Source organism: Eumetopias jubatus, unplaced genomic scaffold, assembly GCF_037043125.1.
Source record: "Eumetopias jubatus isolate StellerSeaLion01/CBP00866 unplaced genomic scaffold, mEumJub1_p1.0 scaffold_6, whole genome shotgun sequence".
NCBI classification, from domain to species: domain Eukaryota; kingdom Metazoa; phylum Chordata; class Mammalia; order Carnivora; family Otariidae; genus Eumetopias; species Eumetopias jubatus.
This window is the reverse complement of record NW_028274812.1, coordinates 132,975,878-132,994,261: the sequence shown is the minus strand read 5'-3', so window position 1 is coordinate 132,994,261 and position 18,384 is coordinate 132,975,878. Positions and strand designations below refer to the sequence as shown.

Here is an 18,384-nt window from a genome sequence, read left to right as displayed (position 1 = left end):
TAAAACAATTCTTAGAAGATGATGTTTATTTGGCCTACGACTAGTCCTAGGTAAAACAATAAACTCAACCAAGTTTGTCTTTTGGACTTCTTGCTTACTTTTGCAGGACTACCTCCAAAATCCACATGTATAACCGGCCAAGAAAACCTGACCGAAGGGTAAAGAGAAAACATTCCAGTCTGCAGTGAATGAGTTGAGAAGCTATGTCATCAAGAGTCAAAACGCCCCATAAAGCTTTTAAAGACAGGTTTATTTATATATAAGTGCATGAAATTGATACAGAAATTTTATTAAAATACTGTATATTACAAATTTTTAATCCAATAAATTCTGTGTAATGACGTTTAAGTGCTGGATTCACTTTTAACAGTTGTCCTGTGTGTGTCAGTAAAGAGTTCACCCTTACAAAGAGGAGAGACACACGGACCTCAGAAACGGTCCTGTGATTAGACAGTGGATGATATTAATTGTGCATCTTTTCTTTAAAGCAATGAATTGGAACCTAGATCTTGTGTTTGCAGACCAACTTTCTATAGTCAAAAATAACTTGCATATGTTTATTGCTGCCCTTTGAAGAAAATGAGTGGTGAAAAATAATTTAAAATAAAGACCAACATCCCTAAGGCTAACCTGATGCTTACCACAATTAATTAAAGTTCACTGCAAAATTTGTGTTCCCCAGGAAATTCTGCTATATACACAATGAGATTTGTACATGAATTGGGAAATTAAAAAATCGCTTATATAAAATTAAAAATCAATAGTATACAATATTTACAGCTCGTTAGGTATGATACATAAACAGTTTTTAAAATAACCCTTCAAAATTAAACTGTATTATGTAAACATGCAGTACACATACTCATACAGTGTAGTTTATAGTCTTAACAGAAGGGGAGGGGAATTGTGTTCACATAGCGTAGGGTACTTCATCACGTATGCCTTCGCTTTTGTGCGTGACCCCATCCGACATTTATTCTTCCTGTCTTTAAACTTCACAGTACATTAAGTATTTCTATAGTAAAAAGAAATCCCTGATGGTAAACATATTCCTAAAGGTTACATAAAGTTTCTGCCCATAAACTACGATATAAAACTAACACTGTTTACACTAGAATTTCTAGTTTACAACAAAACTAAATTTTAAAATCCCACACCTAATTGTCTTGCCTACATTTTTGTCCATTTCAAACGTACTTGTAAAAAGAAAAAATTATAGACAAATACCACATCATGAAAATGTAAGGAAAGCAGTTGTCATCTGTCAGTCAATGGCAAAATGGCTGATTTTTATTCACCATAAGGAGTTAATTCAATTATACCGTCCCTAAACTCTAAATCCCCAGTGACAAGTATGCCAACCCTGAATTCTGTCAAATTCACTTTGCAAAAGTATCTTAACTTCCAGGGCACTGAGGCATCATTTAGCTTTTAAAAACTACTTGTGTTTTACTAAATGATTCATCAGTGGTCTGAGAGTTAATACAATTTGAAAGTGAATTTTTAATACCTATCGGGTAAACTATATTTTTGCTATTTAAATCAAGCCATTTTTGTTGGTTAACTTGAAGTTGATCCCCTCGTCCTCAAATGACTAGAGTCAGAGGTTAATACTTCATGGTAGAATCCTATGAATTTTAGCAAGTTATAGGACTATAATGAAAAATACTGTGGAATTTTATTTGTTCATTTAAATGTGTACAACTCATGTGTGTGTGTGTGTGTGTGTGTCATGCGTATTGAGTAGAGGGTCGAAACTGTAAAAATTTCTCCAGTCAACAATTAGACCATCAACTCATCCAGTACTTCAAGTAAATCATTTTTAAATTACTTTTCAAACAAGTGCCTCTATTTCGCTCTCTATGGAGAAAACTTTAAAACGTTCCTTCCCCCAAGATACTTAGTGATGATGTGCAAATATTTTAGTATAAAAACAAGAGAAATTTCTCATCATCAGTAGTACTGTCAAGTTAACATTCATTTGCACAGGGCTCTAAAACAAGAGATGAACTTTGGAAATCATCAATATTTATTTAGGAGAAAAAGTGTTACAGTTATAGTAATTATGAATGATAGTTCCTCCTTCTATATATTTGTTACACTGCTTTCCAGTTTCAGTTACACACCTAAATACATTCCCGAAGAGGGGACAGTCACATTACCATTGAGGGGAGATCGATATGGGTGCAGTATATAATCCAAAAAATATGTAAGAGGTTCATGCTCTCTTGGCTTGACTATAGCATTTAATTTTCAGTAAGATTATAACTGCATAACCATAAGGTTGTTAACATTTTCTTCTGAACCAGCACTTCTGAGTCTATCAACAAACTGTACATATGTTTAAACTATAACATATGACATCGGTATGGAAGGAAGAGGGAGATTTTTAAGAAACTGCAAAATTAGTTCTCGAAACCGACCAAGGGTCATTATGTAAGTTCAACATACGTCCAAAGAATGTAAAGCCGAGTTCTCTAAACCAGGGGAGGAGATAGTTACAGTTCAGAGCTCAGGTCATTCAGAAATGTGGGCGCTTCCATCAGTTTAATAAAGTATTAATTGGTACGTCTCCACATTTACCGAAAATACTTCACATATTAAGCACTACTTTCCGAAATTCACAGATACGTTTTTAGGTAACTACTTTAGCAACCTCCTTAAAAACATTGTACTGTCTACACTGAACAGAGATCCTTCCATGAGAAGAGCAAACCCATCACCACACACACACACACACACACACACACACACACTAGGATTGCAAATGCTCCCCAGCATCACACACACACACACACACACACACACATACACGGATTGCAAATGCTCCCCAGCATGTCAGAAACATGCAAAACACACACACACACACACACACACACACACGGATTGCAAATGCTCCCCAGCATGTCAGAAACATGCAGCCCCCTCTCCCAGTGTAGTTTACAGACCTACCACCAGGGGGCAACTGCATTCGCCCAAGCTTGAGCGCCACATAAACACACACACACACACACACACACACACACACACACACACGGATTGCAAATGCTCTCGCGCTCTCTCTCGCTCTCTCTCTCACACACACACACACACACACGGATTGCAAATGCTCTCGCTCACACACACACACACACACACACACACCCACACACACACACACACGGATTACAAATGCTCCCCAGCTTGTCGGAGATATGCAGCACCCTCGCGCAGTGTAGTTTACAGACCTACCACCAGGGGGCAGCTGCGTTCGCCCCAGCTTGCGCGCCTTGCCTTCCAGCGCTTCTTCCTGCCTTTAAACTGCCCGCTACTAGAACTACCACATGTTTGAAAAACCTTATCATCTTTAATCAAATAATGTCCTTTTGCACCTGAAGAGTCGCCCCTCAAGATGTTATAAAAAAGGATTAGGAGTCAGGAGAAATCATGAGCCAACTGATCGGCTCCCTAGCCGATTTTCAGCACTGAGAGTCTCACCCCTGATTTTTATTTACACGGCGACCCAGCTTCTCTGCCACTGAGATCTACCAGAATTTCTTCGTGACGTTCCGTGTTCTTCACATCTTACAAACAAGTAAGGACTCTTTGAAGAGATTCTGATTAAGACGTTCTGAGAGGGAAAAAAGGTAATAGCAAGAGGGAGGTAGTTTGAGAATATTTCCGAAAATATCCTCCGTGTCTTGTGACTTCGTGGATTATCACCCGGACATAAATCAGGCAGTCTCTCCTTGCAGTTAGAAACAAGCGGGTAGGGCGTAAGCACCCCTGGTCGGTGGGAGGAAGGACACGGGAGGCACTGAAGCCCAGGTCTGCTTCCTGCAGAACCCACAGGACCCCTGAAGCCCGCAGCCCAGGCTGGCAGAGGGGAGGACCCCCACTCACGGAGGACACGGTTTCCCATCCCTGAAAGGAGGACAGTTAAGTCGCATGCGGCAGACATTCAATGGATGTTGGCTGAATGGTCCAAGGGAAGCGAGTGGGATAAGGCAAAGGCAGAGGAGTGAGGGTGGCTACCTCTTACCCTTTTCCTAGTTTAACGGGCGGTAAACACAGAAATTCAATCCTGCTTGCCCTGGCCATCTCCACCCCCTCCCCAACGCCCAGAAGTGGTCTTGAAGAATCTGCTCGTTTTGGAAATAAAGAGATGGAGAGGAGGTAAGGGAAGCAAGAGTCTAAGAGACACTTTTTAGTTTCTTTCTTAAAATATATGTAGGGGAAAACGTGAAAATGGAAGAAAATAGATGAATTTTACAAAACAACATATTTGCGGCGCCTGGGTGGCTCAGTCGTTAAGCGTCTGCCTTTGGCTCAGGTCATGGTCCCAGGGTCCTGGGATCGAGCCCCGCATCGGGCTCCCTGCTCGGCGGGAAGCCTGCTTCTCCCTCTCCCACTCCCTCTGCTTGTGTTCCCTCTCTCGCTATCTCTCTCTCTAATAAATAAATAAAATCTTTAAAAAAACATATTCAATTGGTGTTAAAAATGCAATTAAAACAATTCTAATGACTCTCTTCTTGATCATCTACTGCCAAATGTGTACTGCTTTGAATTCAGCAAGCGACGGGCCCTGGATTCGAGTTGGCGTGGTAGGCTTAGCGTCTAGAATTCTGCGCGCTCTGTCACAGTAATGACCGCTCAGTTACGGAAGTCCATATGGTGGCTAACCTGGGAACACCAGACTCTTGGGGCAGGGGAACAGGACTTAAACTCTCAAACAGAATTGAGAAGTGAAATGTCCTGACCTTTTTAGGATTTACAATCACCTTGCTAGCTCCTGGTGGACTCCAGGGCAGGGACTTCCTCTCAGTCATCCTTGTACTTACTATAGAAATACTCAGGGCAGCACTGTGGAAACAGCAGACGCATGTTTACCAGACTGAATGAGTTGGCATGGAAGTGCCGGCATGAGCCCAGTAATGTGGCAGCGCCATTTGTCTCTTAGACCTTCTTTAAAGGCCTTTTCAACAACACTCTTTGATTTCCACTTACCCCTGTTCCTTCTGTCACCAATGCCTGATATATGGGGCAGCTCATTCCCTTATTTCTCACTTAAAGTACAAACAAAACCCTTAGGTTCTTTTGGGCTGTGGAAATGTACATTGCAAATACTAAGAAAGTACATCGGGTAACAGACTATAGGACTGCTTAGTACACAGTAAGATCTAAAGTAAGAATGATTAAGCTGCGGACACGGAATATAGCCACCATTTAGAAATGTCCTAATTCTAGGCAACCAGTGGAGTCATCCCATGGGGCAGATCACTCACACCTCCTCCATTTAAAAGTTTTACATATTATTTGTAGCCTCAATAGGCCCCTCTGACTGATTCTGATCTATGGACAGTTCTAACCAGTATGTTAAATAATAATTAGTTTGGGCATATTGGCATAGATCTCTTCTTTGGGGAATTGATTTCAACATCAGTAGTATTATAGTAAACATATTTTTTTAATAAAGGAGTGTAAACTCTAAAGGATTTCCCCCTTCCTGCATTTATCACAAAGAAAGTTTACTGCTTAATCATACATAAATTTTAAGACAGTGTAACCCAAATACATCAATAAGGGCTTTTGTCAAAGCACAAACAAGGGTCAACAGCACTAATAAACCAAGGAAAATTTCTCCAAATTCAAAAATCTCAAACACCCTTACTTATTTAAAAGATCATTCAGCTGAACAAATATATAAAATTCTCTACTAGAACATGAAAGTGTTCACTGAACAAAAGCTTTCCAATTAGACTATATTCATATATAGCAGCTTTACATATATGTATATAATGATATATATGTGTGTGGATATATATCATTAAGCATTTGTTGTCTGTAGGAAAACCACTGATTTAAAAAAAAAAAAAATCTCGGCCTAGAAATAGCTATTAAGACAATTTCATCAACTCACACTATTCAACTGCATTTCAAAACATCAAGAGAGTGACATTTGCACAAAATCTCAATGGAAAGAACTGAAAACCAACGATTCCCCCCAATGGTTAAAAGTACATACACACAGACTCAATTCATAATGTAAAGCAACCTGATGGGGACAGCTGCAGGACACTCTATGGACTAATTACTAACCATCCAATTATACTCCCGTTCTGGAGTAAAAACAGGAGTTAAAATCCCTTTGGCCCACACATTGATGGATTTAATGTGTCCAGGTTATTTTCCAGCTAATTTTGGATTCTAAACCATGTGCTCCATATTCCCTTACCATGATAACTTTCGTAAATCATGAAACCACCATATGTTAAAATAAATATTCATATCGTAGATCTGAAACAATGTGAACACATTATTGGCAACTCCTCTCAAAGAATATGAACACTTGAAATTACCAGTAGAAGAGCCAAAGTAAAGGAAGAACACAATTCAAGTCTAAAAGAAAAGGAGAAATCAAATGGACTTGGAAAGTTTATGCCTAAATTTAATTTGGGAAAACATCAGGAACATAAAGAACACATGAAAAAAATTTTAGGCTTGTACACAATAAAAGGAATCAATTTTAAGATTTACTTCAAAAATCTCCAGGGATGCATAGTTGCTTAATTGTGTCTTTAAAAACAGATTTCCAAGCCACAGCATTAGTAAACCCCCAGAAATGGCTTCCATACTGGTAAAAGTATCCCTTACTCCAAGTCCCTATTTTTGCATCACTGAAACACATTCTGCTTTTCGGTGGAGAAAAAGTGGTGTGGGTAATGAAGGCCTTAAATCTGAATGGGATCTAACAGAAACCTACTTTTTACCAAATCGGGTCATAAAACAGTGAGGCTAGAGTATGCAGATTATCTTTTGGACTGCCCTTAACTTCATATTTTCTGCAGTGGCTTTTTGAGTTAGCACATTTATAAGAGGACCTGGTATTTAAAACAATCTCAGTAGGCGACAAATTCAACCAGGTTCTGTTTCCCTTGCTCCTTAAAAACAATTGCATCTTGCCAAAACGTCTTAAAATGTTGTATTACTAAGGATTTTTCATTCTAATAAATGTCATCACTGATTCTAGGAAACTTAACAGCGCAAATCGAGAACCAAATAACGGAATCACTTTAATATATGTTCAGTACTGTACTGATATGCTGAGATTAACTGCCAAATTTTTAAATTACTTCTTGTATTCCCCAATTTCTACTTAGTGAAATTGTGTTACCACATGCCCAATGTAATGTAATTACTCTTCTTATATAACTTACTTGTTACTTATCTACAAATGAGGCTCTTTGTTTTCACAGCCTAATTTAGGCCACTCTTTAAATATAGGTAATACCCCAGAATGAAAGATTGTTTATGTTTTGTCAAAAATCAAGATATATGCAACAAGTAATATAATCCCACCGAGATACTAGTTATAAAGATACTTTCTCCATGAGATACATGGCAAAAACTTTCTTTAGAAGGGTCAAAGAATGCAACATGCATTTCAGACTTCTTTTCTTACAAAGTTTATAAGAAAATTTTCAAATTATATTTCAAAATATATTTTTATGACACACAAACTACAGTCAATGTGTGTGACCCATAAAGCTTTTGAATTCGTATCAATAGAATAGTTACGTAGGAGGGAAACTACTAAAAGAGTGTTATTTAAGTGAGTGGAAAGGATGCACCCCACGGGTCTACTTTGAGTCCTTAAAAGAGTTTAGCTAGTTTTCCATTAAGTATTATTTTCCACATAAATTAAAGTAAATAACAATAATGCCTAAACATATTAAAGCCCTAAATCCCAGAAACGTTCAACATTAAAAACCAAATAGTTTACCTCATATTCAATGATTCAGTGTTCAGCACTCATACGGGATTTAGCGTCACGAAACAAAAATCTCACTATGTTACCTGAATTCATGTCAAATATGGTTCACAGCACTCATCTACATCTACACTTGCAAATTGTCACATGATCCATGTTAAAAAAAAAAAAGAGAGAAAAGAGTTTGGCACATATATCAATTCCTCAAAACGTCCCTGTAACTTAACACAACACTGTTAAGAACGATGAGTCAACACCAATGTTAACCTGATTGGCAGCTAAGCAAGGTGCTTCTTCCTGTAGCTTCCTGTCCTGTGATGCGCCTGGCCCGGGACCGAGGCACGTAAGGTGCAGTGCGGTAGTGCAATCACTTGGACACCAGAGGGCGATCTTTGCACACAGCTCAAGGCCTTCGGCTGTGCCCTGCTCCTCCCACGTTCTCCTCGTACGGTTTCATTCCCGCTCCTTCACAACGCCGTGTTCTGAGAATCTGTACATCTGTTTCCTTATGTGAAGTAAGACATTCCCACCGAAAGCTCAGAGTGTGGCGAGGATCCTTGAGAAGGAGATGATTAATGTCAATACAGTCTGTCCCACGCCCCACACCAGCGCCTCCAGGGGGGCCATGTTCTTCCCTGCGACTCGGTAGATGCCCGCAACTGCTGCGCCTGGATGAGAAGGGACAGAGAAACAAACCAACACGTTCATTCCCTTCGCAACACGTTGCACCGTGGCGACGTCAGATCGCTTTTCATCTCAGCACCCCAGAGTCCTCCATCATGCTCATCTTCTAAACTGTCCACGGAAGTTTCCGTGTGATCGGTACAAGTCACACTTGACCACATCACTTCACTGAAAGACAGGCTTTGCTATTCAGCTGCAAAATACATATTTACAGTACATGCTGTTTACTTGACACCAAACATGTTCATAAACCATGAATAATTTGTTATTGTAATCTCTCACCTGGGCGTTGAATTGGACAGACAAAACAAACATGTCTGTTTTTATAAACATACAACTCAACATACTGATAATTATAAATGAAAATACAGAAAACTACACAATTTAATGCAGTTTCTAAATTATTCAAGTAATTTTTAAAAAACTAATTCTTAAATGTGATATAAAATACCAGAATAGTTGACTACTACATTTCAGAATCTACCATATAAAGTAGTTTACTATGTCTTTTTAATAAAGCATACAACCATAAAGTTATTTAGAGACTAGTATCTTGACATCTAATAAAAATGGAAGATGCACCTGACATCTGTTCTGGGAAAAATGTTTTGATCATGCACACTTCTGAGAATTCGAGAATCCCAGAGTTACAGGACTCTCAGAGCCCATCTGATTCAACACTTCACCTTATTAATATACTATATATACTGAAACATTTAAATTAGAGTACACCTCTCCAGCACTAAGTTTTCAAAAATGATCCAAGAAGTGGAAAATCTAAGCACTTACTAGCTCAGGCTTCCTAGGAAATGGTAAGCAAATGTGTCAAGTCAAACATCTCATGCTCATATGAGGTGAAGAGCATGGGTTTTGGAGCCAGACTTGGGGGTCAAACTCTGAAATCCACTCCCTAGCAGATGTGCTACAAGGGACAATCACTTAACCTCTCTGTGCCTTATTTCCTCAACTGTAAAATGGGTGGGAAGGAAGATGAAGAGTGAGTGGTCCTAGTATGCGCTCTGAATTTTGGCTAAGAGCTGTAATCGTAGTAAATGAGAAAGGTATTTCCAATCAGTGATTCAGCATTCAGTAAATGGTGTTGGAACAATGAGCAGCCATTGGAAGGAATAAATCTAGGTCCCTACTTCACATCACTCCCCAGAATAAATTTCAGATGGGTTAAAGAACAAAATGTTAAAAACAAAGCTATAAATGTAAACTTTAGAACAGAAGAGAATATATCTATGATCTTAGGAAAAGAGGACTGCATAAAAAGGAGCAAAACGCCTGAAGGGACAGACGAGAAAAACACCTGATCCATGTCCAGAGGACACACACACACACATATATGCACATATAACCAAGGCAGGACTTGTTGTAGTAGCAAAAAACAAAAACAAAAACAGAACACCAAAAGTCAAAAGCAAGAAGCCAATATCCTTCAGTGTGGAGTGTGTAAACTATATCAAGCCCACACTATGAAACCCATACAATTTCAAAAGAAAAATAAAAACCTAATGAACAGAAAGAACCTAAGACATTATTTATGCAACAAAGAAATGAAACCTAAAACTATATATATTCTCTACTAGTACATGCATCCATCGTATGCATGTGTGCATGTATGTAAACATTTATATAAGTAAATATGAATGAATGTAATATTCATATGTACATACAATCGGGGGGCATATAAGCCAAACTGAAAATAGGGATTACAACTGAGAAGAGCACTAGTTTGGCAGTGCTAGTCCAAAGAGACCTTTGCCTTATCCATAATGTTTTGCGTTTTACAAGGAGAATATGCAATCATATATTACTTATGTAATTAAAATTAATTTTAAAAATCTAACAATTTCCACACCAACTTGCCTATACTTCTCTATAATTCCAAGAAACTTTCATCTTCAAGGTCAGAATATCTTTCAATCCTCTTTTCCAAACTAAAATACTTGTACATAATAACAAAGTTCACTGAACTCCTGATATAAAGTAGTAAGGAATAAATTATACTTTAAGCTGGGTAGCAAATGCTCGTAGAATAAGAAAAATTGTGTACATGTTCAATGTCAAGCGTTTCCTACGTGACTAAAAGAGGTGGTGCTTATATTTAGTATTTCTGTGCCTCTGAAGTTCAGGGTGGGGTCCTTTGGCTGGAGATGGAGGGCCCAGGAAAGCATGTTTTGGGCATCTCCTGTAGGGGTTTAGAATTTAATGGAGGTCAGGAGCCATGGAGACACACCCGAAGAGACAAGTGAAAAGGAATAAGAAAAAGATTTAAGGCACAGAAAATGAGTACTGAGAACCTTTCCACTCTACTGTCATCTTCTTTCCCACAAAAGCTGACTCCTTTATCAAGTATTTGGCTGGTCTGGTGATTAAAATGGATTTCACACTGGAAGGCCCTGATGTTCGAGGGAAAACAAACGCAACTACTAAATAACCCATTCTTCTTTAAAATCTTTCAAGGAACAGAGGACAAGCCCTTCAAGCCTATATAGTGTTAGATAGAAAAGAAAACAAACCACCGTTTTCTTTCCAGTGGATAATGAGTTAGGAAACAATTCGGAAGTTACAACTTCCCTCCAAAAGAAGTAGATTTACAGAAGTCCCCACTGCCTTGTAGAATCTCACACCCAGAAGCACTGGTCAGAAAAGAGTGTACCAGTGGAACTCTCAATCTAAAAGATCTGCAAAAAAACAACTTTGTGTGCCTAATAAATGAATTTGGAAGGACTGCTACTGAATATTGAGCAGATATGAAAGAGTATTTATAAAAATATATGTAGAGGCTCCTCGGTGGCTCAGTCGGTTAAGTGTCTGACTCTTGGTCTTGGCTCGGATCATAATCTCAGGGTTGTGGGATCCAGCCCCCACGTCATACTCCATGCTCAGTGTGGAGCCAGCTTGGGGTTCTCCCTCCCTCTCCCTCAGCCCCTCCCCACCAAATAAATAAATCTTTAAAATATACATATATATATATATAGATAGATTATAAATTGACAACAAATTCCCAAGTACCATCATCCAACTGAAGAGAAGAATATCACTATTTCCTTTGAAATTCCTGTGGACTCTGCTCAATCATATCCCATTCCTTCCTTGAATTTGTTTTTTATCATTCCCTTGCTTTTTGTCAGCTTTACCACCTTCATGTATCCTAAAAATATATATTATTTGGTTTTTTAAATAAATTAATTTTATGTAAATTGACACTATAAGCATTCTGGAATTTGGGTTCAATATCATAGGTCTGGAAAGCTACCCACGTTGTTGTATGTAGCTGTAATTCATGCATTTTCACTACTGCATAGAATTCTAAGCATGAATATACCACAATTTATCCATTCTAGTGCCAATAACATTTCCAATCCTTAACAATGACAAACACTGATTCTATGAATATCCTTGTGCGTGACCCCTGGCCCACATACACAGTCAAAAATTTCTCTTCAATACTTGGGTAAAAGTAGAACTGCTCAGTCTTATGTTATGGGCATTTTCAACTTTACTAAGTAATGCCAAACTGTCTTCCAAAGTAGTTGAACCAATTTATATTCCAGTTACTCCATTATCTTCAGAAGCAGTTGGTATCTTTTTTTTTTTAATTTTTGTCAATCTGATAAGTAAGAGATGTCATCTCTGTGTGATCAATTTACATTTCCCCGATAATTAATGTGACTGAACTTTTCTTCACATATTAAGAGGTCAGGAGGGTCTTCTACTTTTACAAAATGCTTGTCAAATCTTTTGTCCTTTTTTCTATTGAGTTTTCTTCTTATTATTTAATTCATAGGATTTTTAAAATATGGTTTGGGTATTAATCTTTTTATATTTATATATGTTCACAAATGTCTTCCCTCCAATTTTTGCTTTAGTTTTCCATCTCTCTACAGTATATTTTGCTGAACTTGCCAGATGAAAGGCCACAAATTTTATGGTCTTTATTTTTTTGGTGAAATACTCAGCTAAGTTATGCAAGAACAAAGAAGACCCAAGTGGGACAGGATGCTTGAAATAAACGCTGCATGTCTGGAATCCCCACTACCCACAAGGGCAGAAAGAATCACTTAGAAATAAGCGAAGCACTCCCGAGGACCGAGGGACTAGCAAATGCTGGCATAGTGAGGACGACAGGGAGAAAGCAACACTGCTGAGCTGACGTGATGTTAGTGAAAGATATGAACCTACAAGGCTAGAAGAAGAGCCACCAGTGGACGAAAGATGTCAATATACAGCAACACACCAAAGAAAGTGATCTGGTTTGCCCTCCATATTTCCTGAGAGAAAGTAGATGCGAAGCCTAAGGCAGGTTTGGTTTTAACCGTGTTGGTTCTATCAGCCTGTGTGGTCAGAGGAGGGGCCAGCGAGTTGTGGTCCACGTGTCCAACCTGCATACCACATCACACGGACATGGCACAGGAGTGAAGAATGGTTTTTACATTTTTAAATGTTTTTTTAAAAATCAAAAGAAGAATACTTCACGATACATGAAAATTTTACAAAATTTAAATTTCAGTTTCCATAAATAACGTTTTATTGCCATACAGCCATAGTCATGTCTGATCCTGAATTATCTTTGCATTCCTAGGGTAACACTCAAAAGGTAAATGAGCCTATACTTTTCCACTCCTATGCGGTCTTTTTCTTGCTTAACAAGATTACTTTGGCCTCAGCAAATAAGCTGTGCACGGCTTTTACTCTTTCCATTTCCTCAATAATTTGAATAAAACAGGAACTAAATCGCTTCTTCAAAATTTGGTAGAACTCTGTAAACTCCATTTGAGCCTGGAGTTCCTTTGGGAGGGGAGGGTCTTCAACATTTCAATTGTTTAAATATACTTATTGTCCTATTCATATTTTGTTTCTTATGCCAATTTTGACATTTTATACTTAGGAATATATCCCTGTTCACAAAACTGTTTTTATAATTCTTTATTCTATCTCTGTTATTGGGTCTGTATTTATTCTACTTTTTTCTATAATTTTCTGACTTAACTTTGTATTAAAAATTAGTTTGCCAGCAATCTATTCATCTTAGTATCTTTCCAAAGAACCAGTTTTTTGCTTTATCTTTCATAGACTCAACTCAGAAAACTGAACAGTGTTTCTCTACACCAATAAAACTAACCAATGTCATTGGAAGATAACATGCGCAACAACCATGACAAAAGAGTTCAAGAATTAACCAAAAATATACAACCCTCTTGTTGAGAAAGACATTTTTAAACTCTAAAGAAAGATACAGAAGATGATCTGAAGACATGGAAATCTAATACATGTTCTTGGGTAGAACAGTTTACTATGCCAGTTCTTCCCAAATTAACCTCTCCATTCAATTAAATTCCAATAAAAATCACAGTTATACTTTTTGAGAAACTGTTCTAAAATCTTTGTGAAAGAATAAGAGCCAATGAACAGCTATGCTAACTTTGAGAAAGAAACGAGAGGAATCTAGCCCAACCAGGTATTAAGAAATACCAAAAAAACCACGGGGATTAAAAAAAGTGAACTTGCTGCAAGGACACATAAAAAAACCAACAAATAAGCACAGGGTTCAGAGACAGATCCTTGTGCCTTGAGCATAATATGCAAACAAGGTGAATCAATGAGGAAATGATGGGTGTTTTAGTGGATGGTGTGGTCAAAACTGACTTATTACATGTGAAGAAAAATAAATACACCTGGAATCCTATCTAATAATACCAAATACAAAGTTAGACTCTAGACCAGGCCACAAATCAGGAATTTATGAAATTATGCCTGAACGCTAGATCCCTGTTTTTATAAATAAAGTTTTATTGGAAAAAGTTATGCCTATTCATTTACACACATCTATACTTGCTTTCACACCACAATGTCATAGTTGAAGAGCTGTGACAGAGACCACCGGGCTTGCAAAGTTTAACCTATTTCCTATCTAGCCCTTTAAGAAAATGTTTGCTGACTCCTGTTCTAGAGGAATTAAAGGCCTCAGTATTAAAGATAAAACTGTAAAATTAACATTAGGAAATATATCAGCATATCTTTTGACCTTGGTGTGGGAGAGAACTTCTTAAATTATAAACCATAAGGCAAAAAACTCTTTGAGCTGATAACATAGAATTAAGGCTTTCTGCTCAACAGATATCATAGATGATGGTAACTGATAAAAGACTGAGAAGTTATTTGCAAAGTCCAAAACCAACAAGAGACCAATACCTCGAATGTTTAAGAAACCCCTATAATTTAATGAGAAGAAATCAAGAACCCCAAAAGAAAAGTAAGCACATAACTTACAGAAGCAATTTGCAGAGAAAGAAATCTAAATATATAATAAGCATAGGAAGAGATGTTCAAACTCCTTAGTGATTAGAGAAATGGAAATTAATCCAACAAAGACATAACATTTTATACCTTCAGATTTGCTAAAATTAGTCAGGTATATAATGCCAACTGATGGCACTATACAGACAGCCAGTTTCTCCCAATTTGGTATTAACCATCAAACCAACTAAAATGGAAAATCACTGTATCAGAAATAAAACCTAAGAAGGAGCAAAATATAATAGGTATGTGTCTATATTCAGTCAATATCTTATTCAGAAGAGATATGAAGCAATCTTCTGCAGACTTGAATACACAGTTGTGAGCATACTGACACAAACTGCATTAAGAAATTAAATATAGATAATATAGTCTAATTATGGCTAGTTTTCTTAATTTAAGTGTCTGCAGGTCAAAAGACTAGCCAGAAAAAAATTTTAATTGCTAACCTGGATATGAATTTTTACTTGAAATTATGTCAGACTTATCTTTTTAAGGATTTAAAATATAACACTGTAGTTTCTAAAATCACTGGCTTATTTTATTCTTGGCTGAACTGAAACTAGGTAATATATGTACAAGTGCATCATTAGAGATAAACTGAAGGAGAGTGACGTTTCTCCTGCTCTCTGAGCTTTTACAATAATTTCTGCCAATAAATACACATATCCGCATACTACTTTCAACTCCTGAGCAGGCTGTTCCTTCTTTCATCCTCTGTTCATGGGTTCACAATTTCTGCAGTGGGGCCCATCAAAAACACTGGCAGTCCCTTTCAAGCCTCTCTGTATGCCACCACAGTGAATGAAACTAATTCGGATTGTTTCCTTTTCCCATAGTCCTTACTTCATGTCTAACCACAGCCACTACTCTTGTTCAGCTCCCAGGCTCAAGTTCAGATCACAGGCAAGGCCTCCTTTCCTCTTCCCTTCCCCAGTTTCTCCCTTCTTCCCTCCCCCGTTTCTTCCTTTCTTTCCTCTGCACCTCCTCCCCTACTCCACCCATCCCTCCAACCAGTATTTTCTGAGTATCTGTTACGATGCAGGTACTGCTTTATTGTTAGGAATACAGCAGTGATGAAGACAGACGAGGTCCCTGCGCTTTCAGAGTTTTCTCTTGGTGTTTTTACATATAACTATATTCAGCTATTAAAACAAATTTTTCCATTGGCCTGCTTTGTCCCTTGCCAACCCCATTCAAAACGATCTTAACTTGTTTTCCGCGGCCTGCAGGAAAAAAGTCCAAATTTTCTGGCTCACCTTCTAAGACCCTCTAGGATTTGGCTCCACTCTGTCTCTCCAGCAGAATCTCCACCTTCACTATGCATAGCCTGTGCTTCGGCTAAACCTGAGTACTCGTTTGAAACCCTATCGATGGCAAAATGGATGAGGTTTTGATAAGGTATGACATGACAGATAAGGTTACAGGCTGCATGCAGCAACAACAAAACCTAACACGGAGTGACACGGAAAACCCAAACGGGGACTGAAGAAAGGATGAAAAAACTGATGACTACAGGGAAATCTAATAGATGTTCTTGGGTGGAACAGTTTACTATGCCAGTTCTTCCCAAATTAACGTCTCCATGCACTTAAGTCCCAATAAAAATCACAGTTCTACGTCGTCCCACAACTATTTTATGAATGTCCTGTCAGTGTCAGGACAGACACAGAAACGAGGGGACAGGGGTTTTCCTCCCAACGCAAGGTGTGCCAATCCCTCCGGGAAAAGGTGACTGTCCCACACAAAAGGAGGCCTTGGAACTACAGGGGGAAAAGGACTTACTCTTATCTGGGGGGCTAGGAACCAATCAGAGAGGAAGATGTCCTTCTTGTGGCAGCAGTGAGCTGTGCCAGGCAGAAGAGAATGGCGGCATCAGCCTCCACTACCCTGGCTGTGGTAGAAATCACCAGCAGCATGGAGAAGCAGCTAGAACTGCATCCAGAAAGCGGCCGCAGCACCCTCGGGTCTCAACAGGACGCATCTAAGTCCTGGCTCACCCAACACAGCAGAAACTAGAACCGTCTCTGAACCCAAGGTGGAGTGGGGGCCCCGGTCTGGGGTTAAGAAAAGGCAGAGGGAATGACCCAAGGCCTGTGTGCGGTGCACTTCGGGCGGCACAGGAGACGAGCCGCACACAGCTCGAGGGTACTCTCACGGGGCTGATCTCTAGTAGGTCGGGGGAGATTTGTGCTGTAACAGTTTGTGTTTAAGAAGAAAGTGCGATTTTACTTTGTAGACCCAGGCAGATTGCATCGAGGACCTACCGGCTATGTTTTCACTTTTTTAAATGACAATTATCACTGGCAATTTGTGTGCCTACCTCTCTCCCTGACTAGATTCAGAATTCATTTAAAGCAAAAACTATGTCCACTAGAAAATAAATTTCCCCGTGGATTTCTGCGCCCCTTGCCAATTTTTACAAGTTGTTCTATTTCCCACAGAACCTTGCACAACGAGTCTTCACAGAGAAATACAAAAACTATCCGTTCAGTGAGTAAATGAACTGGTCTTTACCTTCCAGGTGAAGTGTGGTCAGTGCTGAAAATATTCTCCGTGGGAGATTACACTAGTGTCACAGTCATCATAAGAATAAAGTGCATATACAATCAGGTCCTTAAACAAAACGAAATCAACTTACTAGTAATCATTGCTCCAGTTACAGAAGCCAGAAATCCGATGCTGACTGCAATGAGCGAGATTACTCTCCCCTGCCTATGCCTCTGCAGCATCACAAACATCAACACGCCCGCAGCACCATGGACAAACAGAGAGGAGAAGAGAGCCCACAGAAAGATCCAGTACCACATCTCTGAAAGGAAAAGCAGAGGGTTAATAATTCTGTTGAAAACATCCTAGAAAATTTGGTTTAACAAATAGGGAGCGCCCAGGGTTTGGAGGAAGGGTAAATGAGATAAAGGATATAAAAATGCCCAGTACAGTGCCTCATACGTAGCAACACTAAATGAAAGTTAACGATGATCATCATTGCTGACGCTCGATGGGGAAAGAGTTCCAGAACTTCAGAATATTAAGGATACCCTCTGATTGGCTCTAAACGTCTCCATCATATAGCTATAATCCATCAACGTGTCTAACGAATCCCTAATTAATTTGCAAATCTCTTGGAATAAAGTTATTTAATTGCTGTTTGAGATACGATTTTCTATTTTCTACACTAAATAATAGTGTTAAGACATTTTTGAAATCTACTCCTTAATTCAAGTTGTTCCAGAAATGAACAATTTCATCTTTTATGATTTTAGGAATTTCAGGCAATTCCCCTCTTGGCTCTCAACTTTATATACTAAAGCATCACTCAGAATTTTTTTTTTAATTCTTTTTCTCGGGTCATTTTAATAGTCCTTACCCAGACCTTTCCAAGCTCCGTTGTTCTTTCTTCAAAGGGTCCTCAGTTACTGTTCATTTGGTTTAGTTTACGGTGGATGAGCGCACCTTCCATTGTCTCTCTAGCACTCATTCCCTTTTTTCTGGCCACCTGCGCCCTCCCAGTCAGCCCGTACAGCTCCTGTAGGCTTTGCCAGGTCTTTGCATTGACTCCATCTCCCTGCCCAGGCCTGTGGTGAGGTCCATCAGGGGAGGCAACTGATCCCCGCTGGGCCGATCATTCCCCTCCCCTGGGA

General features: G+C 38.8%; 1 protein-coding gene across 2 annotated transcripts in view; it reads right to left on the bottom strand.

The window, feature by feature from the left end:
- Nucleotides 1–229: 229 nt before the first annotated feature.
- The window catches only part of TMEM170B (transmembrane protein 170B), a 35,008-nt gene continuing 16,853 nt past the window's right edge, over nucleotides 230–18,384 (bottom strand). Inside the window, exons 2-3 of one of the 2 annotated variants that reach the window (XM_028107441.2) lie at nucleotides 17,382–17,552; nucleotides 230–8,418 (exon numbers count right to left, since the gene is read on the bottom strand). In XM_028107441.2, the coding sequence (XP_027963242.1) occupies nucleotides 8,288–8,418; nucleotides 17,382–17,552 (302 nt within the window). In that variant the 3' untranslated portion in view covers nucleotides 230–8,287. The other variant, XM_028107442.1, reaches the window with a different exon arrangement.